Genomic DNA, 15,847 nt, shown 5'->3' on the forward strand with positions numbered 1-15,847 from the left:
AGCAAAACGAACAATAAAATAAACATCAATCGTGCGAATACGAAATCAATAATGATACACAGACGATTCGAGGGGGGGTAGGGTGAAAAACAATTTTGATTTGCACGCGGCGCATACAGGTTGGTTCGGTTTAATGTCGAGAATCGTTGAATTTTCCGACGTTTTTTTTTTGTTTTGTTATTGAAGAAAATTCGCCGTCCATTGTTGCACAAAAAACAAATCACGGGAACGCCGAAGGTTTTATCGTTTGCAAAAAGAGAAAGAGAGAGAGAGAGAAAAAGAGAGAAAAAGAGAGAAAAAGAGAGCAAAAAACAAAGTTGGTGATCAAAAATCAGTTCACTCCATTGTGGGCCCGGTGGTTCCATTAGCCCGTTTGCGTATGGGTGGGTGTACCTCGGTTGCATTGCTGTTGTTAAAGGATTTTGTTTTCGATTTTTTTTTCTTGTTTTTTTGTAGGAAGGAATTGTGACCGTCTCCTGCCTCTTTGCGCGTTGAACGTTATAGAAAAATATTTAACTTTCGTATCACATGATTTGACAAAATTTTAATCGCCGGAAAAATGATTGCATACGATATATTTGTGCAGGTCGCAACCACAAGCAAATTGGCAAAATATTTGACTTTCTTTACAAAAAATTGCATCGTTTTTTTTCGAAGGAACGTACTACCGTCGACAAATTAAATTCGAGAGCGAGAACGAGAGAAAAGCACCAACAAAAAAAGGAAGACACACCATGGAACAAAAATAACCAATACGGATCACAAAAAGTAATAAGTAACTCGCTGTTATATAAACAATATTGAAAAAAAAAACAACAGTTGGAATAGTTTCGTTTTAACCATCCGGACTGTCAATTAATACTGCTTTTGTAATAAAAAACAAAAGCCCTGTAGATATGCAGTACGACAACAGGTTGGTGGGTGGAAATGGTCTCGATCCGATCACAACGAGTCTATTTCGCTGGATCTTCAGCCGGAAATGTCGATGACGATTGTTGTTGAAGCACATGTGTGCTCTCTTTAACCGCTTCATTTACGTTGTTTCATTTACAATGGTTTACATTTAGTGGCATATTATGTAATATCATATAAATATAAGGCATATATAGGTATGTATAAATATGGAAATATTTGTTGAACCAACTGCAACCACGGGTCGCATGTCGTGCAAAATGTTTTTATCAAAAATTCTGGTCAAAACCATGTTCCACGAGTTCAATCCAGTTGCAGTTGATTCGAGTAAGATGTTAGTTCAAGCTAGCTTCAGTTCACATATTCGCAAGCCTCGTGTTCGCTGGAGCCAGGAAGCGTCGGCGACCTTTTCCCCTCCAGCAAACTCGGGCACATGCGCACAAACCACTTCGAAATGCTAGAAACGCTTCCCGACAAGTGGTGTGTGCGCTTAATTGCATTGTACAAGCTACGTATGGAACCGTTTGTTTTAGTAAATACAATCGTAAGTAGTAGGGTTTAGACAGCTCGTTAACAGGAGGGAGATTTGTTTACAACAGTGCGGTGCAGCTTACGGAGCTAAGTTACTGGTGAGTTTTGAGTTAACTATTCTGGCAGCACTGGAATCCATTTTATACCAACCTTGCTTTCACCGATGTGACTACCGTACCGACAGTGACATTTTCCCTAATGTGAATGGGGCCATATATAGTGCGATCCCAAATCGGTGGCTTATTGTTCCGATCGACCACATCGAGCTCTACGTCCACGTCGGCGGTGGACGGTGGGTCGCCTCTATCCGAGGCGTACACCTTCAGCCGGTACCTTTCACGCTGCCGGGTTTAACGTGTGTTTGTGTGTTTTTTTTTTGTACGAAACGGCAACACCGGATAAGGTCACCCGGTTTGCACATCCAGAAGATGAATAGTTTAAAGTTTTTAGATCATTTCAGTTTGCCACAATGCGTCAGTCAGTTTTTTGTACAGGTTTGTTTTTCAGTTTGTTGAATTTGTTTGGGAATGTAACAGGGGCGAACAAACGTTGGGATGATTTGGGTGTTTTAAATACAAATCAATTTGTACATCATCCAACCAAAAACGTGAAAGCCGGGACGACACCGACAACAAACGCCGACAGCATACGACCAGAAAACCAAAGCGAACGGAATATGAAAATAAAAAAGAAGAAAAGAAAACAACAAAAACAGAAAATATTTGAATTAATAAAATAGTCTAAACACAATCTCCTAGCAATAACAAACACAATACGTTAGCACAGTTGTAAATTATTATTATTACAAAACAATTCAATTATTAGTATACAGGAACTATTTTAGGACAAATAAAGCATGGGGAAAATGGAATTTTCCATGGGGAGTTTTCGAAAATGGACGGACAAAACAATAAAGTAACACAACATAAATGTGTCTAGGCTAAATCGTTACGAACAGAATGAATGAGCGTTATGCGTTATTGTGATGGTGAGCGCCACCTAGCGGTAGCTAGCAGAATAATCGTGTACGTGTTGTTTGTGTTACTGTTTTTGGAATGAAAGCATAATTTAACGGGATAAAATCAAAATTATAATCAAATCAAACTGATAAAACAGTACCCAAAACAAGCTACCATGTTGTTTAGACCACAAACGCTTTTGTTCGTGAAACTTGTTGAATCCCTTTACATTGAACCAGAGCAGCTGGCGTTGAATCAAGCATTACAACGATACCGTTTACTAATGTAGTCAATCCTTCTAAGAGATCCTTCTGCATATGATCTTGCTAAAAGCTTTGCTCGACTGTTTTGGCTACCACAGATTACACAAAGGAAAGATTCTACATAAAAAGTGTGGTTTTGAAGTGTGTGGGAAGTGTGTCATTTGTTTGGCACAAATGTGGCGAATGTTTCGTGCCATTCGGTGGTTGTTTAGTTACCAATGAAATGCTCGGGGCACAACTACGTATAGTGACAGAAGTGTTCCGGATCGTAGCTTCATTTATTAGAGCGGACATAGCGATACAAGCGGCTCTTGGTGCTATCAAACATGACACGGACTGACACGCGGCTACTTACGGAGTAGCAGCCCTGCGGTTTTGGCGCATTACGCCGAACGAGATATCACACACAACGGTGGTTATGAAATCGATTGCATACGTGGAAACGGAACATCCGGAAAATCAACGAAAAAGAGAAAAGAAACAGTACAAACATTCAATAACAACTCATCGAAATAAATACCAGTTAACAGTGCAGTTGAAACGAAAGTCTTTAAGTTAAACTAACAGAAGAGGGTTACGATTGATTATCAGAGTTTTGTCTAACTGAAACGATTGTACACGTGTTACTTTTACCGCACTACAGTTGTCGCAAACCAAACAAAAATGTTCATAAACATTCCTGAAGCGAATTGCAGAAACATGGAGCAAATCGCAACATTCGGTTTGTTCCATCTTTCCTCAACATCGGTGACTGCAGTTGTATCAATTGCTTTACAGTTTTGGAAGCAGTACAGATGAGTAACTCATGAAGGATATTGGTCATGCATGGAACGCGTGATGGTCTGGGACGAACACAAAATTTCAAACATTCCAAATGGCAACCAAAATAAAAACTGAGTTCGAAAAATACACTAAACTCATAAACAACCGAAATTGTTATAAGGCCGTTCCTCAAGATATCAGAAAAAAATAAAACACATTTGCAGAACACTACAAAACAATATCTAATAGTCAGGATGATGGTGTCGCTTATGTTGGTCTGTAAAGTGTGCAACGTTTGCTTTTATACTGCAATGGGCGAATGAAAAACTAAACCGCGAGTTAAAAAAAAAAATGTCACTGTATTGCATACTGCTGTGAGTGCTCGTTTATCAGTACTATTGTTTCTAGTCTGACCACAACTAAAAGCCAAAAACAAAACAAACAAGGGGAAGAAAAATCCAATTTACTCATACAAAAAACTGAGACTGAGTAGATCGTTTCCGAAAAATTGGCGACACGACTTTGGCGAATGATCAAAAATATGTTCGTTTAAAAAGGTAACGAGCAACGGATTTGCAAGCCTTTTGTTTTGCTCTCCCATATCAGCACGTTCTGGAAAAATGTCACTTGCAATCGCACTTCATTCGTCTAGTACCGGTAGTTTTGCAGTGCTTGGTATCACTTGCTTTTCTAGCAAAGTTGGGAAATAAAATCAAAATCTCAAAAACGCATTCCACAATACTGCTAGCTAGTTGTAAAGCCCCCTAACCGAACGTAACGTCACTGTCTGAGAGATCAATCAAAACACGTTTCACTGAGCTTCTGTGGCGGGTGATGATGATTAATGCTGCAAAACACATCCTTCCAGCAATCCTCAGTCTACGAAGAGTTCGTTGTTAAAATTATCTAAACAAAACAAAAACACCCATCGCTATCCACTTATATCCAACGATCGACGAAAAGGGTACCAAAACATCAAAAATGTTCTTATTTTGGATGATCGTTTAAGTGGGAACGAGGGTTTAAAAAAATACTTAACTCCACAACGAGGAATCGGAAATGGTACGTAAAAGTTTCGTACATCGTAACAGGTACCATTTAACATTCCTCGTTTGTGGGTCGTTTAAAATCGAACGTATCAAAACATCGAGTTGTTTTTTTTTTGTTTATAAATCAGTTTCAAATGTAAATCAAGATGGACTGTGATACAGAACGGAAAGTGCTGCAGAATACGGTGCCGTAGAGATGCCTAGCCACGCATAGTGTTGCGTGCGCCTCCAAACAACACTAAAACAGTGCATATAATGATTACAGAGATATTGGTATATTCATTTAGTTTTGTGCATTTAAAGAAAGAACATAACTAGGTTTGACACACCAACAGAAAGCTATCAAGTGTACTCGGTGCAGTTGGAAACCATATATGTATACTGGTGCAGAGAACGAGATGTACTTTCCCTCGCTACGGAGATTGTACGCGGTGCAGTTGACTGAAAGAACAGAATGTGCACAGTTGGCTTACAAACACAATTGGAAACGAAACACTAAACTATAAAAATCAATATGTGCTGCGAAGAGAGATCGAGCCATCTTCATCCATGTAGCTGTTCATCCGTCAGCTGAGCATACACGGGGCGCAGATCGACCGGCTAAACAAGAAGATGTCTAAATCTCGTACAACTGGCAACTGAAAATGTAATTGGTGCTGTAAGTAGTAGAAAAAGCTCCTGTCGGCATTTGGAAGCTTTCGAGTGCCGACGGATCACAAACCACAATCATAGATATGAGGGGTAAGCGATAGGTAAATTCGAGAGGGAGATATCATTGGTTGAGTTCGCTAAGCGACTCTTTCATTAATGCAAAATAATTAATACATGTTCCAAAAGAACTTCTTTTTATTACATATCTCTCCGAATCTACCATTCCTTTACCCGTGATTTAAATAGTGTAATATATTCACAGTATTACTTTCACTCATTAATCCGATAAAACAAACTTAACAAACGAAAGAAATAACATCACACAATAATATGGTGCAGTTTTATGATAAACAAATCGTTCAAACCAAATCCATACCAAAAAAAAAACGGAAATGAAAACGATAGATTATTAAAATCGTACAAATCCGAGACAAATCATAACGAGTTTTGACGGAATGAAATCATTTTCTCTCTTTCTCTCTCTCTCTCTCTCTCTCTCTCTCTCCTTGCTGGTGAAACTTCCGTATTTTAGCGACCCATTCATTTCCCTATCATGTTGCAGTGCAATCAGGCACAACACTGCAGTAACGCATTACTATTTTAAGGATCAGGTAAAAAGATCGTCCTAGAATACCTATCGTGTACTAATTTTATATTCTGTCTGCGGCAGCCATTGTTAAGAAAATCTAGTGAAGAAAACCACGTGCACTGGATATCATACGCAGACGATATTCTCGCAAACGTGATCAGCAGCTGTCGCTACTGCTCGATGCAATCTCTTTCCGGATCACAAATTGCGCTGACTATTGCAAACAATTTTTCAAACAATGTTTTGAAATGTTCAAGACTTCAATAGAGGAAGGTGTTCGTGAGGAATGGGACATTGTGGGGGTAGTAATCGAATCGAATCGATGTAAGTGTCTAATTGAATCAAAGAATACTTACGTCTAGCGGCTTCTTCAACACTATCCAGCCAGATTCTGGCTGAATTTCGAAATACTCTAAATCGTTGGGGCTGTGCGGTGCGCTTAATGTGTACACGATGGCACCGTTGTTATCTGCATCCTCATCGGAAGCGGATACGCGAAGAATGTTTGTTCCAATGCTTGCATCTTGTTTCACATTTTCGACGTATTTCTAAAAAAAGGATAACGCACAAACGTTTAATATCGGTTCAATATGCTGCCCATAATCTTTGCTCTCTTACCTGTCGATCAAACAATGGTGGATTGTCGTTTACATCCGTAATTTCCACAGTAAATGAACAAACGCCTTCCAGACTAGGTTCACCCTGATCGGTGGCTTTCACCGTTACGGACACAAATTTGCCATCGTCACCTTCTCGATCAAACACCTTGTTTGTCGATACTTCGCCCGTTTCCTCATCCACGGTGAATTTCGTACCTTTCTGGTTTGGCTGCTGGACAATGGAGTATTTGACCTGCAAAATGATACGACAATCGAACATATTAGCTTGTGCTTTCGGAAGGCAAATGAATTCACTTCATTGCTTACCTGTCCATTGACACCCTTATCCTCGTCGGTAGCCTGCACCTTTATGACCGGGCTACCGTTCGGTGCACCTTCCTCCACCTTCGGATAGTAGGTGCCGCAGTCCTTAAACACCGGCTTGTTGTCATTCACATCGGTTATGAACACAACGACAACAGCTGTAGATGTATGAATCGTCGCGTCACCATTGACGCAACACGACCCATCATCCATAGCTGTTACATTCAATTCATACTTGTCCCGATCGAGCGAAATCGCCTTGCTGTGCAGCCGGATGACACCAGTGATTTCTTCGATCACGAACTGGCCACTGCTCGTACCACCCCCAACAAATCCGAACCGCACATTATCGCCATCCTTATCCGATGCGACCACCGTCGTCACGAGCGTATTCGGGCCGGCGTTTTCGTCCACATTCGGCGTGTACACCTGCTGGCTGAACTTGGGCTCCTCGTCGTTCTTGTTTTTCGTGTACACGCGCACCGTCGCCGTGCCAGTCTTGGCCGGTTCTCCCTTGTCCTTGGCGGTAACGACAAATTCGTAGTACGCATTGTTGTTATCCGCATCCAACTGCTTGTTGTTCACGATGATACCGTTCGAATCCACGGCAAAGTGATCATCGGACACGAGATATTCAATCTCTGCGTTGGCACCCGAATCGGCGTCCATTGCTTTCACTTTCAGGATGCTCGTTCCTAGCGGAATATCTTCATCGACGTTGTGCGCTTGATAATCGGGCAATTCAAACTTGGGTGCGTTATCGTTAACGTCCGTTACGCGGATTGTGAGCTGAGGAGGCAAACAAGACATAACGTTAAAGAATGCACATTATCATCATTATCATCACACTTACCTCTACCGAAGTGGAGAAACCACCCGAATCTTCCGTGGCCGTTACGACTAACGAGTAAACGTGTGGCTGTCGTAAATCCTCAAAATCGAGCTCCTTTGCCAGCTTGACGATACCCGATGTGGGCCCAATGTTGAACGTTCCAGCACCCTGACCCTGGGCCTTCAGCGTGTACCGGATCTCCCGGTCAGCGAACGATTTTGCCTTCACGGAAATAATGCTGCAAAGGAAGTTCCAAATGAGCGTCAGGAATGTGTGCAAGAATGAGCATTCCATTCGGTGAGGGTCGGTACTTACTCGGAGTCCTTTTTCTGGTTCTCTGGAATTTCTGCTTCGTAGCTTGGCATGTAGAATTGAGGCGCACGTTTGCCACCGACAATCGATAGCCGCTCTTCCGGGGTGCTCTGGAACCGCCGGTCATCCACCTTACCGTTCTGATCCTCCGCCTTCACGTACAGCACGTACTCCATGTCCAGCTGGAACAGATCCGTACCACGCGTCCGGACCACACCGGAACGTTCGTCCACCTCGAACCGACCGCCCGTACGGTCACGTACGATGAAATAATGTATGTTGTGATCGGTGTCGGGGTCGCGTGCCTGCAGCGTGAACACGGGTGTGTTTGGCGGAGCATTCAGCTGCACCACCGCCTGCATGGGCAGTGGACGGTTGATAAAGTATGGCGGCTCATCGTTCACGTCCTTCACGTGAATTATAACACGCTGATTGTCGGTATCTGGTGGAGTAAACGAGAGGCAATGCAAGGTGGTTAGTTTGCTTTCCGGCAGAACGTTCCTTTGGTGATGCTAATACTTACATTTTAGGCCAGCTGCCAATCGAAAAGGTCAAACCGGACGGTCCATGGAATTCGCGATGCAATGTACATGAAAAAAAAGGTAAATGGAAATACATAAATTAATACCGAAAAAAACATGAATGTTGGTACTTTGCTAAGGTTTTCCCCGATTAAACGCTTCTGAAGCTCAATTTTCTAAAGTTAAGATTATCTTCTAATATTTAAAATAATATATCAAGATAAATCTGTAGAAAAGAGTAAGAGTAAAGCAGAACATTCTTTTGCACTGTAGAAAATTGCAATACAATCTTCCTTCTATAATCTATTTTCGTATCTATCAATTTGCGAAATAATCCCTTTCCCTTTCTCCAATATCCCAGCTTTATTATAATTTAAGCTTCTTTCCAATCATTATTCACTAGATATGCGATCGATAGCATCATATCCGGCACTGAGAAACATAAATCAAATGGAATTCCAACCGTTCCTTTTTATCACCACTTCAAGCGTAAACTTTTCGCAAATGCCATCGCTCCCCGGTCTTCTACAACTTGTGTGTGTCAAGTGGCACTGATAGCAATCACTGGGCGAACCGGATTATGCAAGAGTGCACTCTAGCCATAGATCTTGGAAATGCACCGAAGAAATGCATTAGATATTCCAGAGATCCAATCCGTATCCCGACCAAGATACGAAACACCTGCAAATGAAGCTCGCTTCGGAATGTTATCACCACCAGCTTCGAAAGTCAGCTCCGGTTCGCCGAGGCATTCGGCAGTGCTCGGAGAATGACAGGCAAAGTTTGCGCAAAGTATACTCAAGAGATGAGATTTACTTTCTGATAATTATCATCTAAATTGGGTAAAGCTTAAGAAGGCGATAGCAGGTGCGTTCCCACAGGAACACACGCTGCCGCGCTCATGCTTCAACCAGGTTTCGGTGGAGAAAGTGAAGATTATGCGGAGGAGCTCATTCGACCAAAGAAGGTACTGCCGTATCGTAACCCTAACAAAAGGTGCCAAAGCGTGGGTTAAATAAATTTCCCAACAATGTACCGCACTCGCGTACACACGCACTGGACCCAAAACATTGTAAATTAATTCAATCAAGTTCCTCTTGTGTTTTGTTTTACACCTGACCGATCACAGCCACAGGTCTGACCAGGGCTACAACACCCGCCATCGTCATTGTTGTTTATGTTTACCATGTACCTCTGTTGGAAAAGGGGATTACCTTCTTTTGGGTATGTTTTGCCCCATTCTCATTCCTCCGCACATTCCTAGAAAACGCTCATTTTCCCAACCTAGTTATTTCCAATTCGTGCGCAAGGCGGACGGTCGCCGGTGAAGCGAACCGCTCAACTGGGACACGATCATTTCACGGATAAGTGCCGTCCAGAGCCATCTAATGTACGGTTATCTTCGGTGATAGATCTAATTTTGTACCGATGTTGCCACCTCTTTTTACCACCTCTCGAAAGGGGAGTCAACCGGCCGAAGCTATTGCTACTTGACCATTGACTTTTCACGGCAATTTCCCACCACCGTTCGCGGCACATTTACACGATGGACACGCTGAACGTTCACGCGTACCAATCTCACGCCACCTCTTCCGTATGCCACCTGCTCGAAAGAAAAAAAAAAGCCTTACGACGGTCGGCGACAACCTGGTTCTAGTAGCTTTATTTTTATCGTGTATTGTAGCGATAATTTTATTTCCACTGATAAAATCTAATACCTTTCCCACGGTAACTACCGGTACCGAAGTGCTCGGTACCGAGCTTACCGACAACGCCATGACCAGGCATGACTGTCGGGCCAAACAGTGTATTTGGCGTATTTTTCGAGAGACAGGTCTAATTCGCGCGCAAAAAAATACATCAGGCACAGGTGCTAGGGTGGCGAAGATGAATGGGTGGCTCTGCTCCAAATGGTGAATTGCTATATCTTCCGGCCTTTGACACCAATGTTTATGGATCATATTAAATTATTGAGCCACGAATGACACATTAACGAGATGGAAGATATGTAGCTCTAAGTTATTTATACAGATAGCTTTCTCAGGAAAAAAACTCTATCATGTAAAGAAACTGTGGAAGGAAGCTGTTATACAGTGATGAAAAATACAAAGATAAACATTAATCTACGTGAACAAATAACACCTTCGATCTCACAAGTAACTTCTAGCAATCTAGAACGATTTGCGCTTATCGATCGCATAGTTCCGTAAAGGAACATCTATTCGTTACGAACGATTTGTCCGTAAAATCCGGACGCTACCCTTTCCATCATCGATAGTTCAAACAGAAACACAATGCACATCCAATATATTATTTATGCTAAGCAAACTAACCCGCCCACCTAAGGGGTAGTACGGCATGATGGCCCCGGCCGTCCCGTTCGGCTAGTATACTGATAACAACATCAATATCATCATGGTTATAAATTCATGAACTGGATGAGACTTCATTTTAGATTACTGCGTATCGTTTCAACCCTACGAAAGCGCATAAGCATCCCACTGACCGAACTGTCGATAGTTACGCTCGGCACAATTTTACCAGTATCATGTTCAGCTGAACGAACATAAGCAGCATAACAGTCTGGCACGACAGGAAAACCCTCTTCGGTTGGATCTCCCATCGGAATTTTCCGCCACCGTCTTAACAACGGTGTAAGGAAAAAGGTAAAAGTTAGAGCAGCTTTTCCTCATCTCAATTTGAAGTGTTCGATGAACATTCTTGGTACGAAAGGTAGCAAGAAGTTATCCGAGTCAAGAATGATCCGGTATCATGTATTTTTTTCTCTTGGATTCTTGAGTTGTTGAATGTGTTAAGAACGAAAAAAGGTTCGGTAACAGAACCCACAAAATCTCTTAATATTATGCAAATAAAATATCAAACAAAAAGGTAAAACTTTGTATAGTAAGTACGGAAAACAATCAGATTACATCAACGCAATCTGTTAAAGTATAGTGGAAACATAATATAATTATGAATAGTTCACTTTTACTTTTTCTCCAGAACTCTCGGCAATATTCCCACAATTTACCCTCATTTTGAACACATAACATTCTACTAGAAATGTTACCAAATGCTGCGCTAAACTATAAATAACAGGCAACTGAAAGAATAAGTTTATTAAACCTGTATTACATTATACTGATTTACTTAAAAAAAGACACACGCCTGAAACGTAATCCCTCGCTACTTGAAATACTTTTTTAATACTAAGCACACCCACGTTACCTTCTTCGGGAAAGCAAATATCGCACAGAAAAGTAAATGAACGTACAAAAAGAAAAAAAAATTGTCTCGCCTTCAAACTCCTCCGCTTGACTATCGGCAAGACACGGAAAATGAAGGTATGATAGCATCAGCGAGCTTAAGATACCTCCCTAGAAATCTGTAGGCGGTCTTGCAATGGGCTGACGAAAGCAGCAACAACAGAATACTACTTCCGTCGTCTGCCAGAAACTGACGTAAGTGGGTTAGAATTCAGTTAAAATTGATTGGATCCGTTCCTCTGCTAGTCGCAGGAATTAACGTAAAGAAGCGCACAAAATTAAATTCTGTTTTTTTCCGAAGGGAATTATTTTCCACTTCTCAGAACCGAGATTACTGTTGACTGTTGTGGCTAAACAAGCACTGTGTATCTCGCTTTCAGCAAGAATTTGAATTGCATTTCGTTCGTAAAGCTCGATAACTCCACTATGAACTGAAAGTGTGAAACTTTCCCACCTGCGACAGTTAAAACACAATCAACGCATTATGTCCTTTCGTTCCCAATGTTTAATGTGTATGATTCGGGTGGTCATTGTGGACGTAACAACTAACGACTATATGCATCCATACCGAATGGGTTAGTGAGGGGTGGCGACAAAACATCACCCTAACAACCGCACAAAACTGTCCGCTTAATTAAATATTAGCACTTTTGCGCTGATGGGTTTATCGCTTGCAAACCCAGCGGTGCCTATGCGGGTGGTGGTCGGGTCACCACAAAATCAACTCATCAAACATCGCTCAGTCCGAGGTGGAGGGGCAAGCGCATACTCGGAGCTGCAATTTCTGATCATTACCGCAAAATAAACTTGAGTATCTCGGTAGTTATTAAAACACCAACGCGATGAGAAGCTCGCCATTTAATAAAGCCCAACGTTTAGTGCGGCGTGCTCGACGTTCCACAGCATAGTACGTCCAGGTTCTCTCAAGTGGTGCGGTTGCTAGTTTAAGAATATCCATAAATCTTCCCACCCTGCAAAACGCACCGTTATACTTAATGAAATTGCAATTCTGCCCTTGTGCGGCGAAGATATATTGCCATTCCTCCCGGATGATATTAATTCAATTTATTTCTTTCCTCACACATGCGTGCACATCAACCACATATCTCGAACGGCTTTTGTCAAGGGATCGTGCCCAAGAGTTCCCAGTGCTGATTTAATTCCCTTCGTGCGACATTCTCGTTCCGGAATCAAATATATTTCTTCATTTGTGTTGCATCCTTCCATCACTCAGCTCAATCGAAGTCACACACACACACAAGGTACATCGATACGTCTACGGACCGGATCGAAACATTCAAAACAATTGCACATAAAGAGGGATTAAGACCCCTTCTCGAACGTTTCATGCGATAGAGCGCGGGGAAATTGTGGTACGAAGGTAGGTGGAATTTCTTTCACCTCCTTTCAATGCTCCCTTAGAACTTTTTCTTTATCATGCTTCGAGAAGCTAACATCGATACGGCAATGATTGTATCGAACACTGTACGAAGACTGGAAAACAATTGTACAAGATAAGCCGTCAGCATCGAGAAGGCAAAAATGCAGTCCATCATCCCACGGTAGAGGAAAAGCCCAGACACAAAAATGGTTGCTTCCGGCAACAAACTACACCGACCGGTCTCGGAATGCCGAAGAATAAAGGAAAAACTTTCTTCCAGTACTACACTTTTGCGCCATATTTCTCACTGCCTCCATCGATTGTCGCTACATCTAATCGGAAGTTGGACAGGATGGCGTCCAGAGCGTGGTGGTAAAACGTTGAACGCTTGTCTTTATCACAGCCCATCGTGCAGCAAAATACAAAAATGATTCACCCCAAAAGGGGACTTTTGAAACATAGCCATCGAAGCGAATTTTCTTTGTTGTTGGCATCGAGAACGGGCAACGGGCGGCATTGTACAAAATTGTCTGGAATCGATTTTTCCACCACACACCCCAGGGAAAGGGAAAGAATTCCCGAACTCCATAATCCCTCCTTTCCAGACCCCACCCAGAACGGGAAGGTAAGTGCGAATGTATTCCATTCCGACGATGACTTCGGGGTTGGCCGTTTCGGTCCCGACGGAGTAAGTTTTTGCTCACCCGGAAAGTCTCCAGTCCCCGGCCGGTCTGACCACCGATGGCGCGCGACTTGACAGACACCATTTCCCGGAGGATTATGTCTCTCTGCCTTTCCCTTCGATCCAGTAGCGGCCAAGTCGTCTGCATGCCATTACCGTCGGATAGGAAAATAATTAATTTTTACCCTTGGTTGAAATTTTCCTCGAGCAAGCCCCACAAACACACACGCACGGGGGCTTGTTTAATCTCCCCCTTGCAGCTGACTTTAAGGCGATTGATGGGCAATATTCGAATGGAATTGCTAATGGGAAACGAAATAGCCAATCAGATATTCGGGTTTCAGGTGCAATTATATTACCCAAAAACTATTTTCATAAAATGATTGTTAAATAGTTGAAATAGTTCATAAACAACATACATAAGAGTAATTCCGTTGCTGCCTTGATGTCCGTTTCCTTGATACCGGGATGGCCAGAATGAAATATTGGAACAGTGCCAGTTCTAAACACCATCATTAAGCTCGCTGCAATGTTTCTACACCGAAAACAAAGATCTAACCGTGCACTAAACTTCTCACCATAAAATCGTGACCGTTCGGTGTATTTGCAACTCTCGCAAATAGTGCACGGCCAAGCATCGGCCAAAAGCAAACTGAAACATGTCTGGTATTATTTCATGTGTCACTCTATCTCCGAGTACACACACAATCGGAATGCACGACGTACACACCAACTTCTGCACCATGTTCATGCGACTGCAATGTTGGGCGCGATAAGTGACACCGGAAACCGCCCCAAGGATTGCGCTGATGACAACAAAGCGGTTCGTTTAGTAACCCGCTCCGGTTCCCGGCTCGGCTCGGACCGTGTCTTAGACCAGGGCAAGTAGTTAGAGTAGAGCTCTGGAGCTAGCTATATAAGGCACACCATTCCACACCGTTGTTCGTAAGAAACTCTGCAGCAGGATTTTATTTCACCAACGCAACCTCGCTCTCCTTGCACAAGGGTTTTGCCCTCCTTTCCCCAATTGCATTTGCTTAGCACAGCAAGAGCACACACGCGCACCCATTTTGCAACGATTGTTGTGCTGCGAAGTGAATCTAATACCCCCTATTGTTTAAATGTTAGCATCCGTTAGCACCCGTGCCAAGGCGGTGGAAGATGATACATCAATGTCTTGGCAGCGGTTGCAAGCAAAGCCCGGGCACAGCTACTAACGGCTTCAGTGTGTTGGAAACGAGATATCGAGTTTTCCTTGCATGAAACTGCGCTACTACTTTACTCCCAAAGGGGGAACCTATCTCCAAAAAGCCTTTAACAACACATAACCACTTTTCATCGCTTAACTTTTGTTCTACCCATATTTTACACTCACGGACTTAAGATTTTAAGGATAAAAATGCCACTATCAAAATCTTCTGCAAGTGAACATCGAGCGCGAGCAGCTTTCCTTCTTTAGAATCTATAAATAATTTGAGGAAACAGTGCACTTGTGCTCAGTGCAAATCTATTATTCAAACTACGGCAATACCTTATTTTATTAGATTTTATGATTTATTTCCGGAACGTGTGGCCGGTGATTTAGGTAAGAGTGTGCGCGCGCGCGCGCCCGTCCGATTGCACATTATCTGAAGCGAACGGTACCCCAAGCCAGCCAACCGTAATGGCTGTTGGACTTCACATAAAAAAGACCTCCTCCACTCCCTTCGTTATGGACACCTTCATTCTCGCGCAACCGAACGATCTAAGGGCAACTGGAGTATGCGGATAAGTATGCAAATTGGATCTAATTTCATTTCGCTGCGCTCATTTTTAAACGTAGCACAGGAGCGAGCATGGTGTCCCCCACCAACGTTCGTCCAGTCCGGCCAGATGCCTCGCGGATGGGATAAATTGGGTACACCTTTTGTTTGAGGGTATCGAAACGGGAACGGGACGAAAAGTTGACGATAAAATCGTTTGCGGTTGACTGTTTTAATTTTCAGCCGAGCCGAGAACTTCACCAAACCGAATTAGGAGCAAATAAATGCGCCAGTGCGCCAGCTATTCATCCCTAGTGGCTGCTAACTTCTAGATCGCTGTTTTCTTAGGGAGAAAAGCTGTTAATAAAATATCATTAAACTTGTGCAAACGCACACAATATGGCTGGCATTTGGGGATCCCCTTTTTCAGTGCAGAGTTTGAAGGACCTAACAACATAAAAAGAAACAAACA

At 42.6% G+C, this 15,847-nt stretch overlaps 1 protein-coding gene across 2 annotated transcripts in view; it reads right to left on the bottom strand.

The window, feature by feature from the left end:
• LOC128305548 (neural-cadherin) overlaps positions 1 to 15,847 on the bottom strand; it is a 190,735-nt gene that overhangs the window by 158,992 nt on the left and 15,896 nt on the right. The window contains exons 2-9 of one of the 2 annotated variants that reach the window (XM_053043046.1): positions 8,307 to 8,318; positions 7,787 to 8,225; positions 7,493 to 7,709; positions 6,643 to 7,428; positions 6,335 to 6,568; positions 6,073 to 6,264; positions 3,021 to 3,032; positions 1,594 to 1,784 (exon numbers count right to left, since the gene is read on the bottom strand). In XM_053043046.1, the coding sequence (XP_052899006.1) occupies positions 1,594 to 1,784; positions 3,021 to 3,032; positions 6,073 to 6,264; positions 6,335 to 6,568; positions 6,643 to 7,428; positions 7,493 to 7,709; positions 7,787 to 8,225; positions 8,307 to 8,318 (2,083 nt within the window). The remainder of the gene's footprint in view (positions 1 to 1,593; positions 1,785 to 3,020; positions 3,033 to 6,072; positions 6,265 to 6,334; positions 6,569 to 6,642; positions 7,429 to 7,492; positions 7,710 to 7,786; positions 8,226 to 8,306; positions 8,319 to 15,847) is intronic. The other variant, XM_053043045.1, reaches the window with a different exon arrangement.

Source organism: Anopheles moucheti, chromosome 3, assembly GCF_943734755.1.
Source record: "Anopheles moucheti chromosome 3, idAnoMoucSN_F20_07, whole genome shotgun sequence".
Classification (NCBI taxonomy): domain Eukaryota; kingdom Metazoa; phylum Arthropoda; class Insecta; order Diptera; family Culicidae; genus Anopheles; species Anopheles moucheti.